At 40.5% G+C, this 22,389-nt stretch overlaps 1 protein-coding gene across 2 annotated transcripts in view; it reads left to right on the top strand.

Annotated features, from left to right (window-relative positions):
- Positions 1 to 22,389, top strand: part of GPR158 (G protein-coupled receptor 158) — a 196,289-nt gene that overhangs the window by 2,576 nt on the left and 171,324 nt on the right. For both annotated transcript variants that reach the window (XM_040548547.1, XM_040548546.1), the window contains exon 2: positions 12,228 to 12,333. In XM_040548547.1, the coding sequence (XP_040404481.1) occupies positions 12,228 to 12,333 (106 nt within the window). The remainder of the gene's footprint in view (positions 1 to 12,227; positions 12,334 to 22,389) is intronic.

The following is a 22,389-nucleotide window of genomic DNA, read 5'->3' as shown; positions in this document are numbered from 1 at the left end:
TCATCTCTGTGCCAAGCTCCTGTGATGCCAGGAAGCATCTCGGTGGTGTAGGTTTCTGCTGTGGTAGCTCGTGCACAGGACACACCAGGTCCACTTGGCAGTAACCCTGGCCAACCAAGGCTACCAGTAGGGGTCCTCCTGGGCGCGGTACAAAGCACTGTCTGTTTTCCTGATTTTCTTGGCCTCCATTTACCATGTGGGATTCACCTCAGTTAAGGAAACAATAATTTGTTGTAACTCAGATATTTTGAAGGGCATCCTTTAGGCACATTTAAGCATGGAGAACTTCTTTTTCATTTAAGAGAAGTTGCAATGGGGTATTGTATAAGTGTTGCATTATTGTTGTACTGCTGTGGGATTGAACAGTTAGGACAAAACCAACAAAGTTTTGTATCAAACCCACAGATGAGTTGATAAACATTTCTAAGAATCTCAGCACGTTTTACTGAGACAACTTGCAACTTCATAAGAAAGCAGGTGAAAAAGTGTGTGTATATATGTATCTTGGCAAAGTTAAATGATCATTCCAGTGTTTCTAGTTTGAGATATGTTACATGAAAGATGGCCTTCTAATAGGCTTATCATGTGAAATGTTGAGAAGATAACTCTGCAGCTCCATAGAAAATACTAAAACCAAAATAAACTTCTTCCCAAGACTTGTGGGACATCTTAACAGTTACACAATATTCTAAGTACCTGATAGGTGTGCAGCCTCAGAGTGAGTTCTGAAGAGCATAAACGGTCTGAAATATAAGCACGTAAAATAAAAATGCAAGATCTAATACAGCAATTAGTACTAGTGTTCTAATAACTACAAGGTCCCTCATGAAATAAGCCTTATTTCCCCTCACCATCTGTCTGTCAGTGACACAATGGTTTAACTTTAAATTCCTATTTAAGGCCCATATGGTAAAAAGCAGCATGTATTTTAGTCTCCATCTTTTTCAAAAGCCACATCGGTTCTCTCAATGAAATATCCCTGAACCATCTGTTAGGAACACTTAATGGCTCAGTTTACATGCTCCTTCCATTTAATAAGGATCACTTTAATGGGATCACTGATGGTACTTCAGTGTGTGCCCCTTTAATGCTCCTCTTACAGTTCATGTACTTTCTTCTTTGCTGACATTTATTAGGTTTATGGCATGCTACATTAGAGTAACAGATTCATGAACTCATTTTCTTCATGGAAAAAGTCTTTTCAAGCTGTAGAAGGAAAAGCCATTGCACCTACCTGTTGGTGTATCTTCTGTCCCAGTAGCAGATGGGTACATTGCACAATACAGTAATGGGAAGAGTTTTATGAAGATGAGACTAATAATACTACTGGTTCTGTTCAACACATGCTACTACTGCAGCACTGTCATCAGTGAGTTTCTGCAAGTGCAGTCGCAAGCAAAGCATCGCCTCTATGTGGTGAAGGGTTGTGCCTTCTGTCAAAGGATGCGACTGTTACAGGCACAGGGCTGTTGCAAACAGCTTGCTATTAGTCTTTAATTTTGTACTCCCCCATATACTTCTCCCTTCACGTGAGGTGGAAGCCAAACTGTGGAGTGAAGGCCAAGAAGGAGAAGGTCTTTTTAGTTGTCTTGACAGGGTTATTGTAGGCCAACTACTGAGATAAGCGGAGAAACCAAAGACGTGTTGATTGTGCTGATGAACGTACTGCAAGCTGTCTGAGGCCAGTGGGACCGTATCAGTGGTGCTGCCTTTGCACTGCTTCTTAGCAGTGCTTGCTGGTGTCTCGTCTGCTTTCCCTGGCCTTTGTTCTGCCCAAAAGGAAGGGAGACGATGTTCCCATCTGCTTAGCGAATGCAGTGCAGACTCATTACGAAGTGAGGAGAGGATTCGCAGAGACTGGAAGCAATGTGTTGGTGACATTAACCATTCCCTTCTCCTTCCTTCCAAAGTCTGCGCTGATGCAGTTTGCAGCTGGAGTTCAACATCTGATGTGTCTAATTGCTCTACAGCTCTCGTGCTGCACAGGGTAGAGCACTGGTAGCGTTTGTTGTTAGTGACCCTCCTCTGCTACTTTCTGTTGTACGGTGACACTGAGCCACGTTCTGCAGCCCACAGTGATCCGGCTGGACTCTGCAGTCCTGCTGTGGAAGTAGGAGGGTGTGAAAAGCTTCACCTTGTGGCTGTGTTCCATTTGCTAAAAGCACTCACTTGGCCCCTGGAGGGGAAATGGGAGGCTCTCGTTGCTTCAGCACTCTAGTGGGTGGGTGGGGAGGGTTACTCCTTGATCTGGAAGGAAAGTGTGCAAGTAGTCTGTTACTAGGAGCATGTGAGTATGAGTGGTTTTTTCCTTTTTTTTTTTTTTTAAAAAAAAAAAAAAAACAACACTCTCCTAGGTCACTGAGTCCAATCTCCTGCTAACCAAAGCCCACTTAATGTAATCAGTTGACTCAACTTCATCTTAAAAAGGTAGCTTTCCCTCTTGGCTCTCCACTTCGATGGCCTGATGGGTTGGGATAGCTTCTTCTGATTTCTGATCTAAATTTATTCAGTTAAATATCCATTTGTTCCTGCTCCAGAACTGCCTTCTGGCTGAAATAGCTGTCTGCAGACATTTACTGCCCTGACCTATTTATAGGCAGCAGCAGGTCCTTCTCCACCTTTGGTTACTGGACTGAAGAAACCAGCCTCCTCCAGCCTCCTGTCAGGAGCTCTCTGTTGCCATGGTCCCTATTTTCAAGTCCTGTTCCAGTGTTCCTTGAATATGGTTAGTCAGATCCATGTGCAATGTTTCAGCCTCATGCGATGACATCAATTACTCCCAAACTCTGATGTATGAGCTGTTGCTCTTGGAGTTCAGAACGTTCTCTTGTGTGCTGCTCTCATTTTCTTTACCGTCGTCGTGTAGTATGTCAGCGTTTTGGGAAGTGGTCCTTGCTCGCTTTTTTTCATCTAGGAGGCCTGAATGCCTTTAGGATAAAGGAGCGGTTCTGCCTCTCCGTGTTCCAGCAAGGTCGTGTTTCACCAAATACAGGGCAGCATTTGCAATCGGGTCTCTCAAGGGCTGCTGTGAGGATGCAATGGCATAATGGCTGTTTTGGCAGAAAGGAACGTACTCAACAAGATGAGTAAGGTTTGGTTTTTTTTTTTGGTTTTTGAACAATGCTGTGTTCTGCAATGGCTGTGGATACCTTCGTTCTGAAGTTTGGCTGAATCAACAGTTGTTTCCTAATATTTTTTTCTTCCTGACATTTATTCCTTCTCTCTTAATTATTTGAAAGGTATTCTTTGGTGTAAAGATTAATCTTTATTGCGCAGTTCAATTCAGCTGTTTTTTTTTTTTTTTTTTTCCCTAAAGGCAGTATTAATGTAATGATTTCCACTGTACTATTAAAAACTACTCAAACCACTCTAGGGTTATCCCATAATGGGGTGCTTAGTTAAGGAAACATTACTGAAGGCAAATTCTACCACAAAGGTAGAACTACCTATGACAAGTAATTTCTTAGGGAATATACTTCTGCTAAATATTTCACAGGTGTTAAGTTGGTAAAATAACCATAAAAGTAGACATAAAAAGAGAGAGTTTCAGAACTTGTAACTTTTTTGTTTTAAATATGATTTAAGTTCTGACTTTAACCACCTCTTTTAAAAAAAAAGTTTCCCCATGTATTTTCAATCTAGTCTCAGTACTGAACTTGGAAAACAAAATTCATTTTAATTGTTTAAGGAAGATTACTAAATGTCATGGCATCATATGTTAGTTATGTAATCTTGAAAATATTTTAAAATGGTGAGGCTGACATCTCCTCCTATACCATGCCCTGACCCATATAACATGATTGAAAGTGCGGGTGGATTTAGAACAGATTTTAAAAATGAAAAGGAATAATTTATTTCCTTGAACTAGAAGTTTTGGATTTATATATGGATTTATATTTCTGAAAAGAACAAAGAAATATCTACTTAGTATGATTTACTGTTGATTAAAGAACCCCCCCAGTATTTTTTAAATGTTCTCTAGACAATCAGTGATGTATGTGCCTTTTACGTATTAGGTCACGGATGAGAATAAACTCGACAATAATGGAAAAAAAAAAGGAACAAGGAGTAGGGAATTTGTTTTGGAAACATGATTTGGATTTCTTCACTGTTGGAGAAACATGGGGGTATTTGAAGAAAGAAGTTAAATATGACCAGGAGAGGACTGAAACACGTACTGTGTTTGTGACAACACTTATGTAGCACGTGGTAAGTTGGAATAAAAGGAATGAGCTTTTTAGGTCAAACTGCTACTTCCAATCCTCTGTTCCCTACCCGTATCCTCCTTGGGTAAGGCTTCCAGCACAGCAGGCTATCAAAGGTCTTTTGAAGGGAATGGGCATGTGACAGTTCTTACTATCGGAGATGCAGCTCCAGGCCTGTCACCTCCTATTCTGTCTATTCACGAACCTGAGCTGAGATTGAGAAATGTTCCCAAAGATAAGAACAAAAGTATTGCTGTTAGGTTAGATGAAAGGCTTATGTAGTTCTGTCTCCAAAAGCAGCTTCTGGCAGGCACTTAGGAAGCAATATAAGAAGTGTTCGTGTATCTTGGTTATATTCCAGTTACAAATAATAAGCAGTACAAAAAACTTTGCCTTTCAGACCGCATCTGAAAGGGCATTGCTAGTAGGTATGGATTGAACTGACCTTCATAATTTAAATTTATTTTTAACCCATTTTTGTCTTCTACAATATAATTTGGCTTTGGTTTCCGTAATATAATTGAGCTGTTTAAAGAGCAATTGTTACTTTCTATTTTTAAATTTGCTGTGTGATAAATTTATTTGGACATCCATGATCCTTGTCCTAGAAAAACACTTTTGCAGCATTCTGCATTCAACTTATCCGGACCAGTCAGATTTAGTTGTGGTGTGTGCTATATATTTTTATCACCTGCAAACTTTGTCAGGGTTCACCTATTTTTGGTTGCTTGTAAACCTGTTGAGCAAAGCAGGGATAACTGTGGTGCCCAGCTTGTTAACATCCCTACAGGTGAGAGCTGACCTCCTGTCACACTGATACTCTCCAGAATGGCTGAGCAGTGGGAGCTTCCTTGGCTCTAAAAGAGTGTAGTGATTAAAGCATAGTTTGCTTTCTGTAAAGGCTCTATCAACTGAGTTCTTTTCAGATCATGATTGTCTACTGGCCTTACAGATTTTATTTTGGACTGCCTTTTTCTGAGGTATTTGACAAGTTTTTGGTTATTTTGGTTAGATTTTGTGCTTCTAACATGTTGATCCTATAATATTTCTTGTTTTTTGTCTTGCCGTCTTGCTTGAGTTTATGCTCTTCCAGGTTCCTTTATTTGAACATTGGTTTCCACTTTTCACTTCTAAAATTTCCCTGCTATCTTGTAGATCTTTAGTGTTAGAAGTGCAGCTGTAGTCAGGCTGAAGTCATCTCTCCTATGTAGGATCCTTCTCATTCAAAGCTCTTTTTGTTCCTAGCCTCTTCTTCCTTATATCACTTTCTGTGCTTGAGGCCCTTTCTCTCCACCTGTCTTGTTGACCCTATAGATAGTAATGGGAATATTTGAAAAATGTCTGTTTCTTGTTGAACAGTCTAAACTTGGTTTCAAGACCTTTTTTCATAAGCAGAATCTAATGTAAGTGGTACCCCACCGTTGCTGACACTGCAGTGTTCCTAAATGAGGTGGTGCCTGGTCACAGAATTTAAACACTAGCAGTACTTAAACACAAATCCTCCAGCAAAAATATCACCACCCCTCAAAGTATCTAGGAAATTCTTTAACTAAAATGCAGGGAAGTCCTCAGGCAGCACTGCATGCCATAAATCTGAAGGCTGAATTGAATACGAAATAATTCTGCAGACAACAGAGGATTCAGCTTTAAGTATTCCACCCTTGTAGTACTCTTCCAAATGGCCTACAGGGATTTTCTTTGCAGGTGAATCCTAATTCATGTGCCCACACTGTTATACTTCACTCTTCAGTTAAGTTTATTTTTAGTGAAAGCTGTTCCTTCTGTGAAAGTGGGCTGAAAAACAGCAGTCATGCTATGGCTAAGGAATCAGGCAAGTCTGTCTGTCCTATCGCTAAGAAATCAGTGATAACTGAATGACCGAACCTAAATCATGTTATATGTAATATCCCAGTAGGCTCGTGTGAATCTGGTGGTTACACTGCAGTGTAAAGGTAACAATAGTTCTAGGGACATCGAGGTGATGTAGAATCCCGAATCTTAACTTTTGAAAATAACTTTGAACAAGCAGGAGCTGTTGATTACCAGTAAGACGTTTACAGCTGAAAGTCACTTGTGAATTTGACAGCAGGATTTTCTTGGATGGCCAAAGACACTTTGAAGTGGACTCAGGTGTCAGGTAGCTTGCAACATTTGAAAATTAATATTCTTGAATGAGCCAGTTTACAAAATAAGAAGGCGCAGAGGTTTCCAGTCTGAAAACCTTTACTATGCTAATTACAGTATGCATTTATCTAGAGGTGTGTGGATTTGCAGATTTGGGACATCAGTACAGAATTCATTTTTCTCATTTCATTGTTTTTTGGTAAGAAAGATTTTTTGAAGGACAGCTTGTGGGGGGTGAATGAATATGGCAGTAAGAACCTAGGAAGGCATTTAGATGTGAGGGACGATGTCTGCTTTGGCATGGGGTAACCATGCCTGATACCTTAATTGTGGCTGGTGAGGGCCATTTGTTTGTCTCTTTAAACCCACCACAGTGATTTTGTTTTCCCCTAGTTTCTAACGCAACACATTATGAGGAAGTTTACATGAGGCATGCAGGATTCATGCTTAGACAGGATTTGTTATCAGTCAAATGAAATATATATGGTTTTGTTGGTGCTTTTGAAAGGCTTCATTATAACTTGGAGAGACTTTTCCCCACAACCTTTAATGTTAAAGGATCTGCTACTGTGTATGGTTCTCTTTATTCCTAAATTTCAGAAGGCTTCTCTGATTCTACAATTAATAGGCTTTAATGCCGTTGATATTTACTGCTTATTACAGAACTGATTATTGTAAGAATCTTATTCATACATTTGCTATCAGCTTCTCCTATTTGCTTGCGATGCTTACAGACACAGCAATAAGTGAACAAACCTAGAAGACAAATTTTGAATGCCTGTTTATCTGAGCTGTGATGACCTCTGTGCCAAAAGCTTCCTAAGATCTAGAGGACAAAGATATTGTTTATCACCATTTAAATGCAGGCAGGCTGTTCTGTGCAGCTCTGGCTTGAGCTGGATGGGAGAAAGGGCAGATGTTCCTTCTGGTTTTTTATGGTGAGACGGTACAGGCAAAAAAATTCTTCTGTTGATACAGGTTTTACAACACGTTGTTACAATGAAATATTATAACTACTGAAACTATCAAGATAGCTGGTAGGTTGGGAAAATAAGCTTAAATCAATTTCTGGCACAGATTTTGAGGCAAACAGAATGCCAACAAACAGTGGTACTGGAAATTAAGACAGACACGAAAGCTTCTTAAATCAAACCTCTGACCCGACAAAATCCTTGATGACATACTTCTTCAATGATTATCTGTTATGTACAATTCAACCAATTCTTCATCTGTAGTTGTCCAAAATGTTAAACACGAACCTGTAATCTTTAGGTCTTTTTTTGTGTAAGGACTGTAAAATTGTGGCGGAAAACAAATATTTATAGTTATAAGGAGATTAACAAAATATACTTACTTGCCAGATGGTCCACAATTACCAGTAATATTGTTATTAACTTATCACGGTGGCTCGGGTTCAGCCAGGCAGCACTGTCAGTGTGGATGAATGTGTTATGCTGACAAACTGAGTCGACTGTCATACAGTTGACGTTTGTCTTGATCACTTCTGTTGAGATAGCAGAGCTGCAATTATTTCCAGTTAGTCCAATAAATGTAACACTTACAGGTAGTTGGTCTGTATACATAATAGGAGGATGTGTTCTTCCATATGTTCCGTTTTCCGAATGCTGAATCAAAAATAACTGAAAATGTGGGTGTCTAGCCGGGCTGTGCCAGCTACTGTATTAATCACAGATGAATTTCAGAAATATAGCATCATGTACATATTGGTGTACCCTACGTGTAATGTTGGTGGGGTACGAGTCTGAGACGGTGTTTTCAAATGGCAAAGCATCCGAAATGAATGCAGTAAAAGGCTGTACCATCATGACGCCTTTTGTAAATGCCACACGTACACTTAAACTTTTTTCTTTTGAAAGCATCATGTATCATCAAGTAGTTGCAAGAGCCTGGTACTACCTCAGCAGGACTGTGATGTCACCATGAGCCGAGCAAATTGCAGAGGTACAGTGAAAAAGGGTTAAAATGTGCTGTGAGGGAAGACAGTGGAAAGCTGTAGTATTTTTTAACTCTCAGGAGAGATCTTCACAGTCCTGCTTCTGGACTGCACTGTTCTTCCTTCCTGTGGATTTTCACCACAAACTCATAAAGCCCTGGGAAAAGGAAAAAGCAGAGCAGTGTAACTGTATTGGAAGTTCAGGTTGTGCTACAGAACTGCAGGCAAGAGATGGTAGAAAGGATAGAAATGTCTGTACCGAGATCTTGAAGACTGGGCTTTGTGGAAAGGCAAGTGTTCTTGTAAGAAGTTTTAACATGAGAATTCAAATGGAAAATGCATTGTTTCAAATGAAAGCACTTTGTAGTGTTCCTGGATAAAGTGTTGTGGAAATAATTTGAAAATAGGTAACTATCAGGCCTCTGTGGCTGAACAGCCAGAAAAAACTGACAAAACTCAAACATGAAATGGAAGTGCACGAGAGGTGGAAACAGGGTCAGGTAACCCTAATATGGAGACACTGAGCATGGATGGGGTTAGGGAAACCAAAGCCCATCTGGGGTTGGATCTGACAAGAAACATGAAGGGCAACAAGAAACACTTTTGTAAGCATGTTGTTAGCAAAATTAGGGCTGGGGAAAAGGTGGGTCTGCTGCTGAAGTGGACGCTTGGCCTTGGACAGGGAACACGGAAATGGCCAGTGATACCACTTAGCAAATTCTAGCTGTGTGTGTGTGCTTTGTAACTATTCCTCCTGCCCCAGCAGTGATTAGTTTACCCTTCATTTTCATTTTGTCTCTTTCCAGAAGCCTTTGTAGAGGGAAAGGAGAGTTGCCTCTTTGACCAGTTAAAAAACGAATGCACGTAAGGGAAAAGCTTTCCCTGTAAAGGAACTGAAGGCCTACTTTCCTAAGGTGTGTGGAGAATCTCCCAGGTGAACCTGTTGCAGTCCTAATAAGGATAGATCAACATTTTTTTTCCCACCACATGAACTATTTTCTATAGAGTAGTCAATGATGACCTAATGCTTGAGAGACCCTTACCAAAGTGCCCTGTGTATAACATGAACTGAGGAGGCAGGCACTTGCCGTAGTCCTGGGCCCGCTGCCTGCTTCATGCACTTGAGCTCTTCACACCTCTATGCAAGCAAAGTGAAGTCATTAACTTGAAGAGCAGATCCTGTCCCTGGCCTACATGTTAGTATTTACATTCAGAAAAGTCCAGAAAACATCAGAAACCTATCTGGTGGGGTCTGTATGTGACCTGTTGAGGAGTTAGTTACATCTGCTTACTGTATGTACTCCAGGAACAGCTGAGGCAGGTATCTTCTTACTAGGTTAAGGTAAACTTGTAACCCACCAACATAAACATTTTAGGAAGCATTAGTGTGTACGGTGTGGCAGCTTTTCCCCTGAGGCCAGTGGTTACCTGGAACCATGGAAAAAGCAATTGGGAGGGGAGGAACTGTAGTTTTAGCATTCCCTGAGGAGGCTGATGTTCAAAACAAGTGTGGAAATGCACAGAGCTAGGAACGAAAATTATTTTTGCATATTCCAAAAGCATGGTGTGTGCTATTTTGAGCTGAATTTGCCAGAACATGCTTAGACATTTCAAGTGATTTCTAAGTGTGTCCAGTATCAGATTGTGTAGATTCTAGGCAGGAGACAGAGGGAGGGGGTTGAAGAGCATCTGTTTGAGCTTCCTATTTAGGCACATAGATTCCTAATGCAGTCTTCCTCTGATCACTAAAATGATGAGCTTGTCTTTCTCCAGTGACTATCTAGCATGTCTGAGGATGAATGTCCAGATATAGCTAGTGTGGACACTTTGGTCTTGGTCATACTGGCGTCAGATAGGAGGGAGCAGTATTGTCCTGTTTTGAGCAAGCTCACCCTTACCCCTGTTCTGATTTTGTTTACAAGTGACCCCTCGATGTCTCTGTAGCATTATTATTTATCATTACAGTTCTTATACATATTGTGCTTTAGCTAAAAGAGTCAACATGCTTTGAGGTGGGCAAGGATGGCCATGTCCTTGGTCTTTGAGAGCTCTTGTGAAAATCTTGTGGTGCATCCCAAGGCCTGGGAAAGAGATCTCTGAAAAGTATGACTATGGTATGTTGAATCTGAGTAAGCTCTGAAAGTTAAGAACTGTTTGTACAGTGCCTCTGGAAGACCTAGAGAATGGCATTTTAAGAAATGATCTCAAAGCATTTTGGTACCATTTATGTAGTGGTAACTACACAATGTATGTTAGGCAGTTTGTTTCTGAAATCTGACATTAGCAAATTAAGAGGTAATGTCGCACCATTTCTGTCTTTGGTGAAGGTGAGGATTAATAGCTGTGAGGGTAGTACACTGCCTGAAAGGGTGGTGGTGGTTGTGCCATGCAAGGTCGTATGGTGGAAATCAAAGCTTTTGTCTGAAGTGGCTGAAACTGTTGAATTAAAAGAAGTGGTACCCTAGACTTACAAAGTCAGTACGGAGCGTTTATCAGTTCTGAGTGAGTCTCTTACGACCTACCAAAATTCGCATACCAACATTTTTGCCAAGTCCAGAGCAGTCACAGCTACTCTCACAAGCTGATGCTATAAATGTTCCACATCTAAAGTCATCTTGGAGATTATTTTAGATAAAATGAGGAAATTGTTGGAGTTTTTTTTAGAAATGCAACTCCAAACTTACAGCTTTTGTTTTCTTGTGGTGATTTCTGAGTTTTTTTTTTTTTTTTTTTTATAAAATGGAGCACTGGGTTTGAAATTGGTTGTTAGCTCTTCATTCACAAAAATGTAAGGGAAACTTTTGATGAGGAAAACACAAATGTTCTTGGTGTCCAACTAAAATAGTTCAGACAGTCGTCAAGGCTTTGTGTTTGGAGGAAGCATTTTTTCTTGGCTTTGTAGGCATCAGTGGCCTACTCCTGGACTGTGCTGCCCTTTCAGTGGCTTGCATCTCTGTGAGAGGAACTAAAGTGCTGTTTTATCAGCGTAGTCATGCAGACGTGGAGAGAGAGGTGTCTGGGTGAGTGCTGGTGGAGGCTGCTGGGCAGCAGCTGGGGCTTCAGAGCAATGGAGGGGCCTTGCTTTGAGAAGACTCCTTGGTGGGGACTGTTTGGGTGGGATTTCTCCCTGGGGTGTGCAGATGTGATGGGATTGCCCCCATGTGATCACCTAAGGCCAGGGAAAACAGGCAAAGTCTTATAGATTATCCATCACAACAAAGATGTGGGTATACTGGGGCAAAAGTAGTTTGCAGGTGGCTGTAACTTTCTGCAGTTGAGGAAGAGTGGAAATATAAGGCTTTTTTAGGATGAAGAGGGTAGCAGACTTGGTGATGGTTAAGCAAAGAGAACGTGGATGGCCCTGATTTTATTTTTTGTTATCGCTTCCTCCTCATGAAATCACTGGAGGGTTGGGGTGTGTCCAGGGACAATACAGAAGACTTTTTGCACAATTGTTTTGTCAAACAGCATTCCCTGGAGTAAAAGGGAGGCTGTTGGTGTCACCTGGCGTGGCAGTCATGTATGGTTCTGGGTGCTTCCTGGCCCCAGTGCTCAGTGTGCCCTCTGGGTTGGCTGGTGAGGCTGCTGGTGTCTGAGACAGAGCAGGTCACTCATTGTGCTTATTTTAGTTCTTTGCTGCATCGTAAAATGTGAAGGGCGTTAAATTATTTGAGTGTGTAACTTATTCATACCTGCCACCTTACATCTATTGAGTACGTGAGATTTGCAGATTTCGTGCCATAATGCAACTCAGCGAGGTCTAACATGAGTATGTCTCTGCGAGCATGGCTTTGGGAGCACAAAAGTCCTCATTTCTCTTCTCAGACATATCAAATCCCATATTTAGAGGAAAAATGTAGTTCTGCTTTGCAGGTTATAGCATCATAAAGAAGTTTGGTGTATTTCTGTAGTCACCGTGTTCAAGGCTGTTTTCTCTTTTTCAGAGGTGTCGTTAAAGTGGACATAAATCTGCAGAAGGTGGATATCGACCAGTGCTCGAGTGAGGGGTGGTTCTCGGGAACGCACAGATGTCATCTCAACAACTCCGAGGTACGTTTGTAAGGAACCAAGCTAAACCTCAACAGGGAGTCTTTCCACTGTGAATAACTTTCTATAGTATAAATGCTAGCTATTTTATAGACTCTAAATGTGGTTTATAGACTGAAAAGACCTTCCTATGCAAGGTGTTATGGTATGCATGAGTTTCAGGAATGCCTGCAGTTTAGGAATATTGGCATTAAAGCAGAAGCTAAGTTACTGTGCAGAAATATAAACTATAGGAACAGAATATCAGTGAAAAGATTCATGAAGTTCTTGCGAGTCAATCAAAAACCATTATTTTACATTCAAAGTTAAAATAAACTTTTAATGTGTGTATCACTTCTGACTGGACAGCCTTGTAAAATGCAGTAGAAGTGGCTGAAATGCTGGTACTGTTCATTCGGAGAAGCTTGGTGTCTTGCAAGAATGGTACAGAATAACAAAATTGGATGCTATAATTCTTTTTTAATAGAAATGCCAACATTTTGACAGAGCTGACTAAATGTTTCTGTTCAACTCCTTCCTGCTTCCCCTTTCTTCTGAAGGCCTGTGTCTGGCTCCGTCTGTCAATGTATCATAGATCATTCAGCTTGGCAAATCATATGTACGCAATGAAACTTAAAAACAAAATATATTCAGTGATTTTTTTGATTACATATAATGTTGTTTTCAAAGGTGCGCATTTGTTATCTGTGAGACTGTGCTCTTCGTGTACTTCTGTACTTTCAGAAAGCACAAAGCACAGGGGAAGTTGAAAGCTGAAAGAAATTTGAAAATTGAATCAAATTAGGAGTTGTTTACCAAACTACTCATAAAATGCTGTTTTATCCAAACCAAAGCTAAATTTAGGAAAAGAATTTGTTTTGAGGAATTCATCAGTTAACATTTTTGAGCAAGAAAAACTCAGAATTGTTGTAAACATCTTTTTTGGTATTTTTCACTTATTTTTTTCTTAAAATATATACAAAATGAGAAATCAAATGTTGTTTGATAAATAAAAACTAAATAAATTTTTCTGCAAATGGATTTTTTTCTTTGTCAATTAGTTTTTGACTTCTAAATTCAAGGGAACGCTTTTCAATATCTCATGTTTCCTCCTAGAAGAAAATACTGTTCTGAGATCTGATAAACCTTGTTTTTTAGTATATGCTAGTTATCCTATACATGACTATGTATTTTGACAAGTGCTTCTCCTTTTCCTAATGTCTTATGAGTGGAAATGTCAGCAGAGGGGTGGGATGGTAAGTTACATTTCTTCCTGCAGCTAAGAAAAGGAAGGGGGAAAAGAAATCTTATGAGAAGACCAAGAAAAACACATGTAAAAGTAAAATGGAAATAATGAAGAACGATCACTGGCGAGCCTTAATGCACCTTTGGACTGGTTCAAAGCCCACTGTTTGCTGTAATGGGTTCTGAATCATGCTCTGTGTTCTTAACATTAAGCAAAACACAATCTGAGTGAAACCATGCTGGAGGTAATTTCAAAATTATACCCTTTTTTTCCAAATCTGAGTCCTTAACTGTGCGTCCTGGAGGGAAGAATGCAAAAAGCTACTCCCTCTTGAAATAAGGTGCATGGCATGGAGTGTTGAGGCAGGGATGGTGTCTCCAGAAGCTATGAGCCAGGGCTGGGTTCTCTGCAGTCTGGACTTTACTCTCCTCCTGAGAGCATGGAGGGTGTTTCTTACCTGCTGAGGGAGAGAATAACACTTTTTTTGTTTTACCTAAAATGTGGAATGTACATTACAGATTAGTTCTTCATGCTGGGATATTGGGCTGATGTTACAAAGGGTGCTCTATTTTTCATAATAGGAAGATGCATGGTTTTATTTTAGTAAGCTTACTGCATAAATAAAATGTGTTCTGTTCTGCTACTGCTCTACTTCTACACAAGAAAAAAGAATGTCCTTGGCTGCTCCGCCAATTTTGCTACCTAGACCTTCATGGCATATCAAAGCCACTTAGGCATCTAGTGACACCTAGATGTAGATGCTTAAATGTGGGTGTCTTAACCTCAGATTTGAATCCTTCCTTTCTCTACTAAAGCACAGATAAGCAATGTTACTCACAGGAACAGGAGTTCTTTAATGAGCGATGCTGTAATATGTCAGCTGGGCTAATGTTCACAGCTTACGGTGTTAATAAGATGGGTGAGGAAATGAATGCCACTGCATGAACAGCTTGTCAACTTGTATGTAGAGCAGAAACCTCTCATCTGTCCTTGACATTTATTAGTGTTAAATCAGCAAGGGTCTCATGGCTGAAAGAAGGTAATGTCAACCTCCCCCAGACCAAAATGCGGCTTGTCAGCAGGGAGTGCTTTTCCTTATTGCGTCTGAAGAGGATGAGACTCCTTGCCTAATAACAGTGACACTGGGATGGGGAGTTGCTAGGAATAATCTGTGGAGAATCTCCTTTTCCTCTGTGGTCTCTTTAGGAGGATTTCTGTTTTCTATACAAACAGATCCCATATACTGCTTTTCACACTTCATTTAAATAGAATCTGCACTGTAGAGTAGAGTAAGGGTAGGTTACATAGCTGTGCAGTAATGCTTTCCATACAGCTTGTCTTATTCTTATAAATGCTAATGAAATGATGTTGCCCATCCTTTCTTTCATCTTCTTAGATGAAAACACAGAATCACCTGCTAATGCTGGAATGCTTTGTCACAGATTACAAAACCAGTCTCAAGCAGAGTAAAGAAAGGGAGCACAGATTTAAGTCTGTTAGACCCTGCTTCATCTTTTTAATTTTGTTGAATGACTTGAGCGTTCAGAGATGCGTTGTTTTTCCACAGACCCTTTGGTAAGCCTTTGCCTTAGCGAAGTTCCCAGTTGTCTCTGGAAGTCTGGTTACCGCACTGCCCTTACTGCTAGGCCAGGTACCGGTGCCATCAAGTCTAAGGCATAAAGCTCAATATTTCAGAGAGATAAATCTCTTCTTCCTTGTCTAACACTACAAAAATATAGCAAGTGACAGAGAAGGGACAGGGGGTGACTGGAGAAAAGAAAACAATTTACAAGTTCCGAAAAGGCTTCTTTATTTTGTATTATTTCAGTTTTGTAGCGGCTAATATTTCCTAGATGCTTCAGGTAAATTTTCCTACTTTCTGTGCTGTCCTAAAGTGTTTTTCTTCCAAACAAAAATGAGTTTAGAGAGGAGGAGGTGCATTATGGCAAATGTAAACGTGCTGGGCGCTGAATAAACCAGAGGTCTTTATGTGCTAAGGCTAAAACAACAAGAACAACAACAACAAAAAAGATGGTTCCTAGTGTCTAAGAGAAAACGAAGGTATTTCTGCTCAAAATACTGTATTGCCTTTATGCGCTCTGGCACAGAATCATTAGAAAATGATCCTAATTTGTGACACTGTGATTTAGCTTTGAGAGGTCTCAAATCTAACCTGATTGTGTGATGGAATAATTGTAGTGCTCTTCCTTGCTTGAAAGAAAAATAGTGTGTGGTTGGGGAATTGAAGATTATTACTACTCAAATACAGAAAATGCCTAGACATCCTATTTCTCCTTTAACCGCTATCTGTCCTAGGTATTCCTTAGGACGTGGAATGTTGACTCTTAAATACCTTGCTTTATCTATGGTGCACTCAAATTGAATTCTAAAAGCAAACTCTGGGAACAGGGACTGAAAGCTTAGATTCCACTGCTTTTAAATTGGCTACCAAGGTCCCTAGTATACAGTCATATTTTTTTTCCTGACTTGCTCTCTTTTGTGCCCATCCCTGATTTCATAGCAGCCTAGATGAACTGGGAGAACAGTGGTCGCCTCCTCCAACCTTTGGATGATGAGGCAGGCAGATGGTGAGGCTTTGCATGATGAAGCCAAACTGTAAAAGTGACAAAAGCCTGCTTCAGTTTCTTTTTTTAACTGTATCAGCTAAAAAGGAAGGGGGCTGCGGCCAGGTGCTCTGTTCTTGGCCTGGGGTAAGAAAGGACAACCCATGGTGAAGCACAGAGCTGCGTTCTCCTTTCTGCCTTCTTCCCTGAAAAAATACACAGGTAATTTGCAGTGGGTGAGGTGGGTAATATATATGTGCAAGACAAGAAATAATCAAATGAGTTGGGTAGGGAACAAAATATTAAAGATAATTCTGAAATTAACAGGAAAAAATTCCTAATAACAAATAGAATGTGCTTTCATTGTACAGACAAGGCTGGTTATGAGAGTAAGAAAGCATGCATTTTTAGTGTTTGAAAGACTTAAAGATTTTTCTCTTAATATACAAGGTTATCTCCCCATACGTTCTGTCAGCAACTGCTTCTACCTTTAGTTAATGACTTTAGAGTCCTTGTTGAGACACTGACAAAATCAAGTCAGAGGTATGTTTGAAGAAATCAGCTGGCATAGCACGTTGAGCTTGGCCGAACGCTTCCAGCCAGCAGCATCAGCCTGTGAAAACTGCAGTGGCTTCCACGCCGTTCCCCCAGCCTTAATGAGACTGCCAACAGCTTGCACTGTGAGGCAGGCTCAGCTGACATCTCTCTGGGTTGCAACAGTATTCCACAAATGACAGCGTGCAAAAATATCTAGAGGGAATGAGAGAGGCAGAGTAAACAAAAAAAGCTTCATTGCTGTCTGTATATAGCGTGTGTATATTTCTGTTTGTAGGAAGATGCATAGGCCTACTGTGTGTGTATTTATTCTGCACAAACACAACCAATGGAGGATGGAAACATGAGAGCAATACAGTCAAATTTTTTCCTGTTTAGCAGGCAAAAACGTTGGTGGCCATTGCGTTTTACTACGGTGTACACAGCATTACAGGAAACCAACAAAAAAGGTGGGGAAGGCTGGGGAGGGGTGTGTGAGGTTAAAAATACAAGTGTAATGGGGTTTGTTTCTCCCAGTGAGTTGGGAGAAAGGAAAAACAGTGCTTTCCAGGTTTTCCAAACAGATCCTTTCTGGTGCCCTTGTCAACCTGGGAAAAAGACATTTAATGCACATATTCTGTGGGACAGGAAGCCTGACAAGAGGTTAAAAGTCATAACCCAGTGGGTCATATCCAGTGACACTGATTTTGCTTACTACTTGCATGAATTTTCTCTCCATTAGGAAAAATGCAGTCAGAATGAGAAGAATGTAAAGAACATGTACGTTGATGATACAATCTGACAGTAAGCAGGGTTTGCAGGATATAGTTAACTTTTAATTTGGAAGTAATCATCATCCCTGGAGTTACAGATTGCATTCAAGATACAGCAGGAGAAGTACCAGCGTAGAGAGCATACATGAGGTGATATTTCCCTTTAGAAGAAAACAAGACCTTTAGTGGTAGAATGTAATTACTAAATACTGCATCAAATCCTGGGCCAAAGGGGAAATCTAAGGTAGGAAGGGAGCAGCTCAGTTTAGTACACAGATAAAGAAAAAATAGTCATCGCTTTTTGCTTTCAGAAGCAGAAAGGGGTGTCTGTCCTGTCAGACTGATGGCTGCTCTTGCCATTCAGTGTGTCTGAAGAACATGCAGTAGACACAAAGAGCATTTAGGATGCTGTTTTAAAAATAACTTTGCATTGTGTGCATTCATGGGAAAAGTCCCTTCATGACAGTATACCACGTCTAATCTGGTACTCCTCCAGCCACCATTACGTTAAATAAGGTAAAGGTTTGTCAGAGCTTTCAGTGATAAACAAGGTGCTATGAAAACCAACTTTCAGTGTAAAGAGCAGTCAGGTTGCTTAGCTACAGCTATCTTTGCCTTTTCAGAAAAAAAAATCTTAAATGACTCTGTTTTGAAGAGTTACTCTTGGTTTGCTGTGTGTTCTCCTAAAGAAGAAAACCTTTGTAATGTTTCCTTTCATCTTAGCAGTATTAACGAGCATCTAAATTCTTCCAAGTCAGTTCTATTTGCAGTGCTTTTCCTTTCCCCAGATTAAAAAGTGAAAAGCTGTAGATGACTGAGTGCTGTCTGACAAAAATTAAAATAGCATAGATGTATCTTTTTTTTAGTTGATAGGCAATCATTGCATGGCGTCGATTACTGGTAGTTCTTTCACATCTATTGATACAGCTTTCAGATCTTTCTCTGCTGGACATACTATCATTATATTGGGCAACACCAATCAGCTGAACTGGTGAGCCAGTCCTTGCAGGATGAGGTGCGCTGTTTTAAAAAGTAAAGTAAAAAGAAGTTAGCCTTGCTGGATTTGTAGAACACTGACATGCCCTCACAGAGGTCTGGGCCCTGTAAGCTTATTTCATTTCATGTGGATATGGGAATCGAGTGATCCTTACACCTTCATTCTGGGGAAGGAGCAGTAGCTAGTATTTAGGGTCCCTTAGTCTTTGTCTTCAGATTCTTGTTTTCATACTGCTCTGTTTTTTTCTTCCTTAAGGTGAAATCATTGAACTTTGTAGGAGAAAAAGAAAAGGCAAACAAAAACTCTATAGTAAGGGGCACTTGTATGAGGTTGGGTGGCTCAAGGGATTGGGGATAGGAGTGTTTCCCACCTCCCTTCCAAATTACAGATTTTAGCTCTGTTTTTGCAGATGTGCTTTGAAGAGAATCTGAGTGTGTGTGAAAAAGCCCGTGTAACAGCTGTAGACGGTGGGGGAATAAGTTTTCCCCTTGTGTTTGGGAAGGAAAGAGATAATGGCCCAGGTATCTAGTTAGCTGGTGGGACATGGACAAAATGTGCCTGGTAGGAGCAAAGGAGAAGTGTCAGAGGGAGGATGGGCACAGGAGCTCGTCCTTGGAGAGAGACTGACAAACTAACTTTCTGTGGCATGAAACTGCAGGTCAAGGTCTATCCAAGGCCACAGAAAACCTTACAGCAAGGAGCCATGGGACTATAGCCAGGCTGGACTATTCTCCTTTGGGAGACTGGCTGAGTTACCTTTCCCACATATGAAGTGATGGTAGCTTTGTCAAATCTAGTATAAATGGAGCAGAGCTTCATCCAGGAGTTTCATTTGTTACCAGCACGTTCAGAGGTCGTACAATATCTGAAAAATCACAATCACAGAATGGTTGAGGTTGGAAGGGACGACTGAAGATCATCTAGTCCAACCCCCCTGCCCAGCAGGGTCATCTAGAGCACGTTGTGCAAGATGGCATCCAGGTGGGTTTTGAATATCTGCAGAGAAGGAGACTCCACAACCTCCCTGGGCAGCCTGTTCCAGTGCTCTGTCACTGTCACACTAAAGAAGTGCCTGTCCCTAAGCATTAAGCATGGTTCGATAAACAGATGGTAATTTGGTACTGAAGCATTTGGTCCGTTCTATGTGAGATTGGATATGTGTATCTTTGAGGACATGCAAGTACTCCAGTATCTTGTGAGATAACATAAAGACCGTTACCCCCATCTTACAGCTCAGACACGGGCAAAATATTCTCTCAGCTGACAGACATCCTGCTGACTCAAACTGATGTGTGACTTCCCGGTGTGCAAATTTCTCTCTCGAGTTTGGTTTCTGCACAAAGTTACATAGAGTGTGTGAGTTGCAAGGGAGTCATGGTGTTCTCCAGCCAGGGCCCAGTCTGGGTTGTCTTTGGAGAGGGGTTTTGGAGTGTGGGTAGCATGCATCCACCCCACACTCTAGATGCCTACAGGATGAGTAAGCATCCTGATGTATTTTTGTAAACCTGTGTCTGAATGGATTTTCTTACTGATCTTCAGTTCTGACAGAATGATCAAAAATGAACAAGCCACCCAAACCCCTCTTAGATAAACACAAAACTGCAGCACTTCTTGTCATAGCAGAGGGTGCCTACTTCATGTGAACCACACAGACGGTTCCTGAATTGGATACTTAGCTATTTGTGTACTCAGGCCATATAATGCAGAAGGCTTTCTGTTTGTGAAAATACAAAATTCTGCTTGAGCAAATATTCTACAGCGAATTATTTTTATTCAAAAAAAGTGGGCTTGAGAGAGTAGATAATGCTCTGACTAAACCAATGGAAAACGATTGTCCCCCTTATCATAACATTTTTATTAAATGTAGCAACTGCTTCTCCTGCTTTTTTTATACTTCATGATACCTGCACAAGAGACAAGTTTAATTTAGCCTTAAGGAGAAAGTTCGTTCCTTTTTTTCTGTAACTATTCTACTTTTTCTATAAAATTAGATTGAACACACATTAAAGATCCCAAGATGAAAAACTAAAGAAAGTAGCTGCTGAATTTTCATATTCAGAGCCATAGCAATAGCTTTAATGGAAACTCATATAGTTTTATTTTTTTTTGAGTGCCGTTTTATAGCAGTGGATATTAAAATACCATCACTTTTGTTCGTGACTTCTGGTAGAAGGTGAATGGTTTCTTTTCTCAGTGTCTTTTTGCAAATACAGAACTGCTTTTTTGTTTGTCTATGCTTTTGTTTAGCTACCAGTAATTCATATCATTTGTTCTTGTTTGCATTTTCCAGGACTGCAAACTGATGGCTATCAGGTCGTCCATTCACTGGGCAGCTGCTAATCTGCTAGAAATTTGGCACTGTATTTGCTAAACTACTTAATAATCTTTTTTTTTGGTGCCTCTGCATTGCTTTGTCTCCTTATCTTGTTTCAGATCATGAATATATTAAGCACTGTCCCTAATATGGGAATGCAGAGTGTTTGATTTTTACTCTTTATCTTTTTGAATATTTTTCTTTTTTGTTCTGGCTAGTTTATAACCTATTACTGAGCTTCATCTTATTAATGCCTTTCTTCTTCATTCATCTCATGCAAGGGTTTTACTCTTATTTCTTCAGTGAATAAGTAGAAAAAGAAAAAAAATACTTCTCAACATCTTGTGCACATGAACTATTGAAGATAAGATATTTACTGTCTTGGATTCTTCCTTTACGCAGAAGAGATGGTGAGGAAAAGTAGATTTTACTGTAGAAACAGATGGGACAATCTTCTATTTGTAATATTGCATTGTTTTCTGTTCATAACAAGATGAGAATTCCTCTGCGGCTAAACTCAGCCCCTAGATTTGCCACAACTATTGTTCACAGGGAAATCAATTTCTATTTTCTTGCATAAAATAGATAGTAGGGTTTGCTTATGGAGTTCTACTCTGCCAGAATATCGTAGTTGCTTTCCACCCTCCATTCCATCTAATCATTGCTTATTTTTTCATCTTTCAAATATAGTTATCTGGGAAAAAAGTAATATTCATGGAGTCGTGTAACTGCATTCTGATTTAGGTGAAGAGAGTCCTGTAACTTTCATCCAAAACATTTGAAAATAAAGCTAACATGGTTAGTCTGACCTAAGAAGCAAACTGAGCTTTCACTAGAGCTAAGAAATTGAATTAGTGGCGACTTATTTGAATAGTTTTTGGGTATGTATATTCATTTACATCTGTCTGTGTGTATGTATACACATCATATTCACAGGCATGCATGCCTATGTGTGCACACGTAGGGAATGTGAACAATCGTTATTTGCACTAGATGATGACTGCTCCGTGATGAGATGTTACAGAGGGTTGGGAGGTACTACTGCTTGTTTAGCACATGGCCCCGTGCTCTGGTACAGGCTGTGGAGGCTAAGCAGCTGGTAAGTAGCTCTGCAGAAAAAGCCTGAGAGTCCCTGGTGGCACCAAGCTGACCATGAGGCAGCGGTGTGCACTAGTGGCAAAGAAAGTCAACAGCTTCCTGGCCTGCATTAGAGGCACTGCTGGCAGGTGGAGAGAGGTGATCCTTCTCCTCTACTTAGCACTGGTGAGGCCACACCTTGAGCGCTGGGTCTAGTTCTGGGCTCCCCAGTACATGAGAGAAGTGGACGTGCTGAAGAGAGTTCAGTAAAGGGCCGCAGAGATGACGGAAGGCTTGGAGCATGTGTGTTGTGTGAGGAGAAACAGGGCATCTCATCTACGTGTATAAACATCTTTTCAACAAAAGGTATGAATACCTTTGAGTATTTTGAGAATTGAGATGGAGCCAGCCTTGTTACTATTCAGAGGCAGGATAAGAACCAATAGGCACAACTGAAACAGAAAGAAAACTTTTTTTTCCACACCATGATAAAGTCCTGTTGCATTGTAATGGAAAACCTCTTGATGATAACATGTTGTGTAAGTCTAGAAACCTATCTACCAGTCAAAGCCCTG

Source organism: Cygnus olor, chromosome 2 (genome assembly GCF_009769625.2).
Source record: "Cygnus olor isolate bCygOlo1 chromosome 2, bCygOlo1.pri.v2, whole genome shotgun sequence".
NCBI lineage: Eukaryota > Metazoa > Chordata > Aves > Anseriformes > Anatidae > Cygnus > Cygnus olor.
Note: the sequence above shows the minus strand (reverse complement) of the source record. Positions and strands in the feature narration are given on the sequence as shown.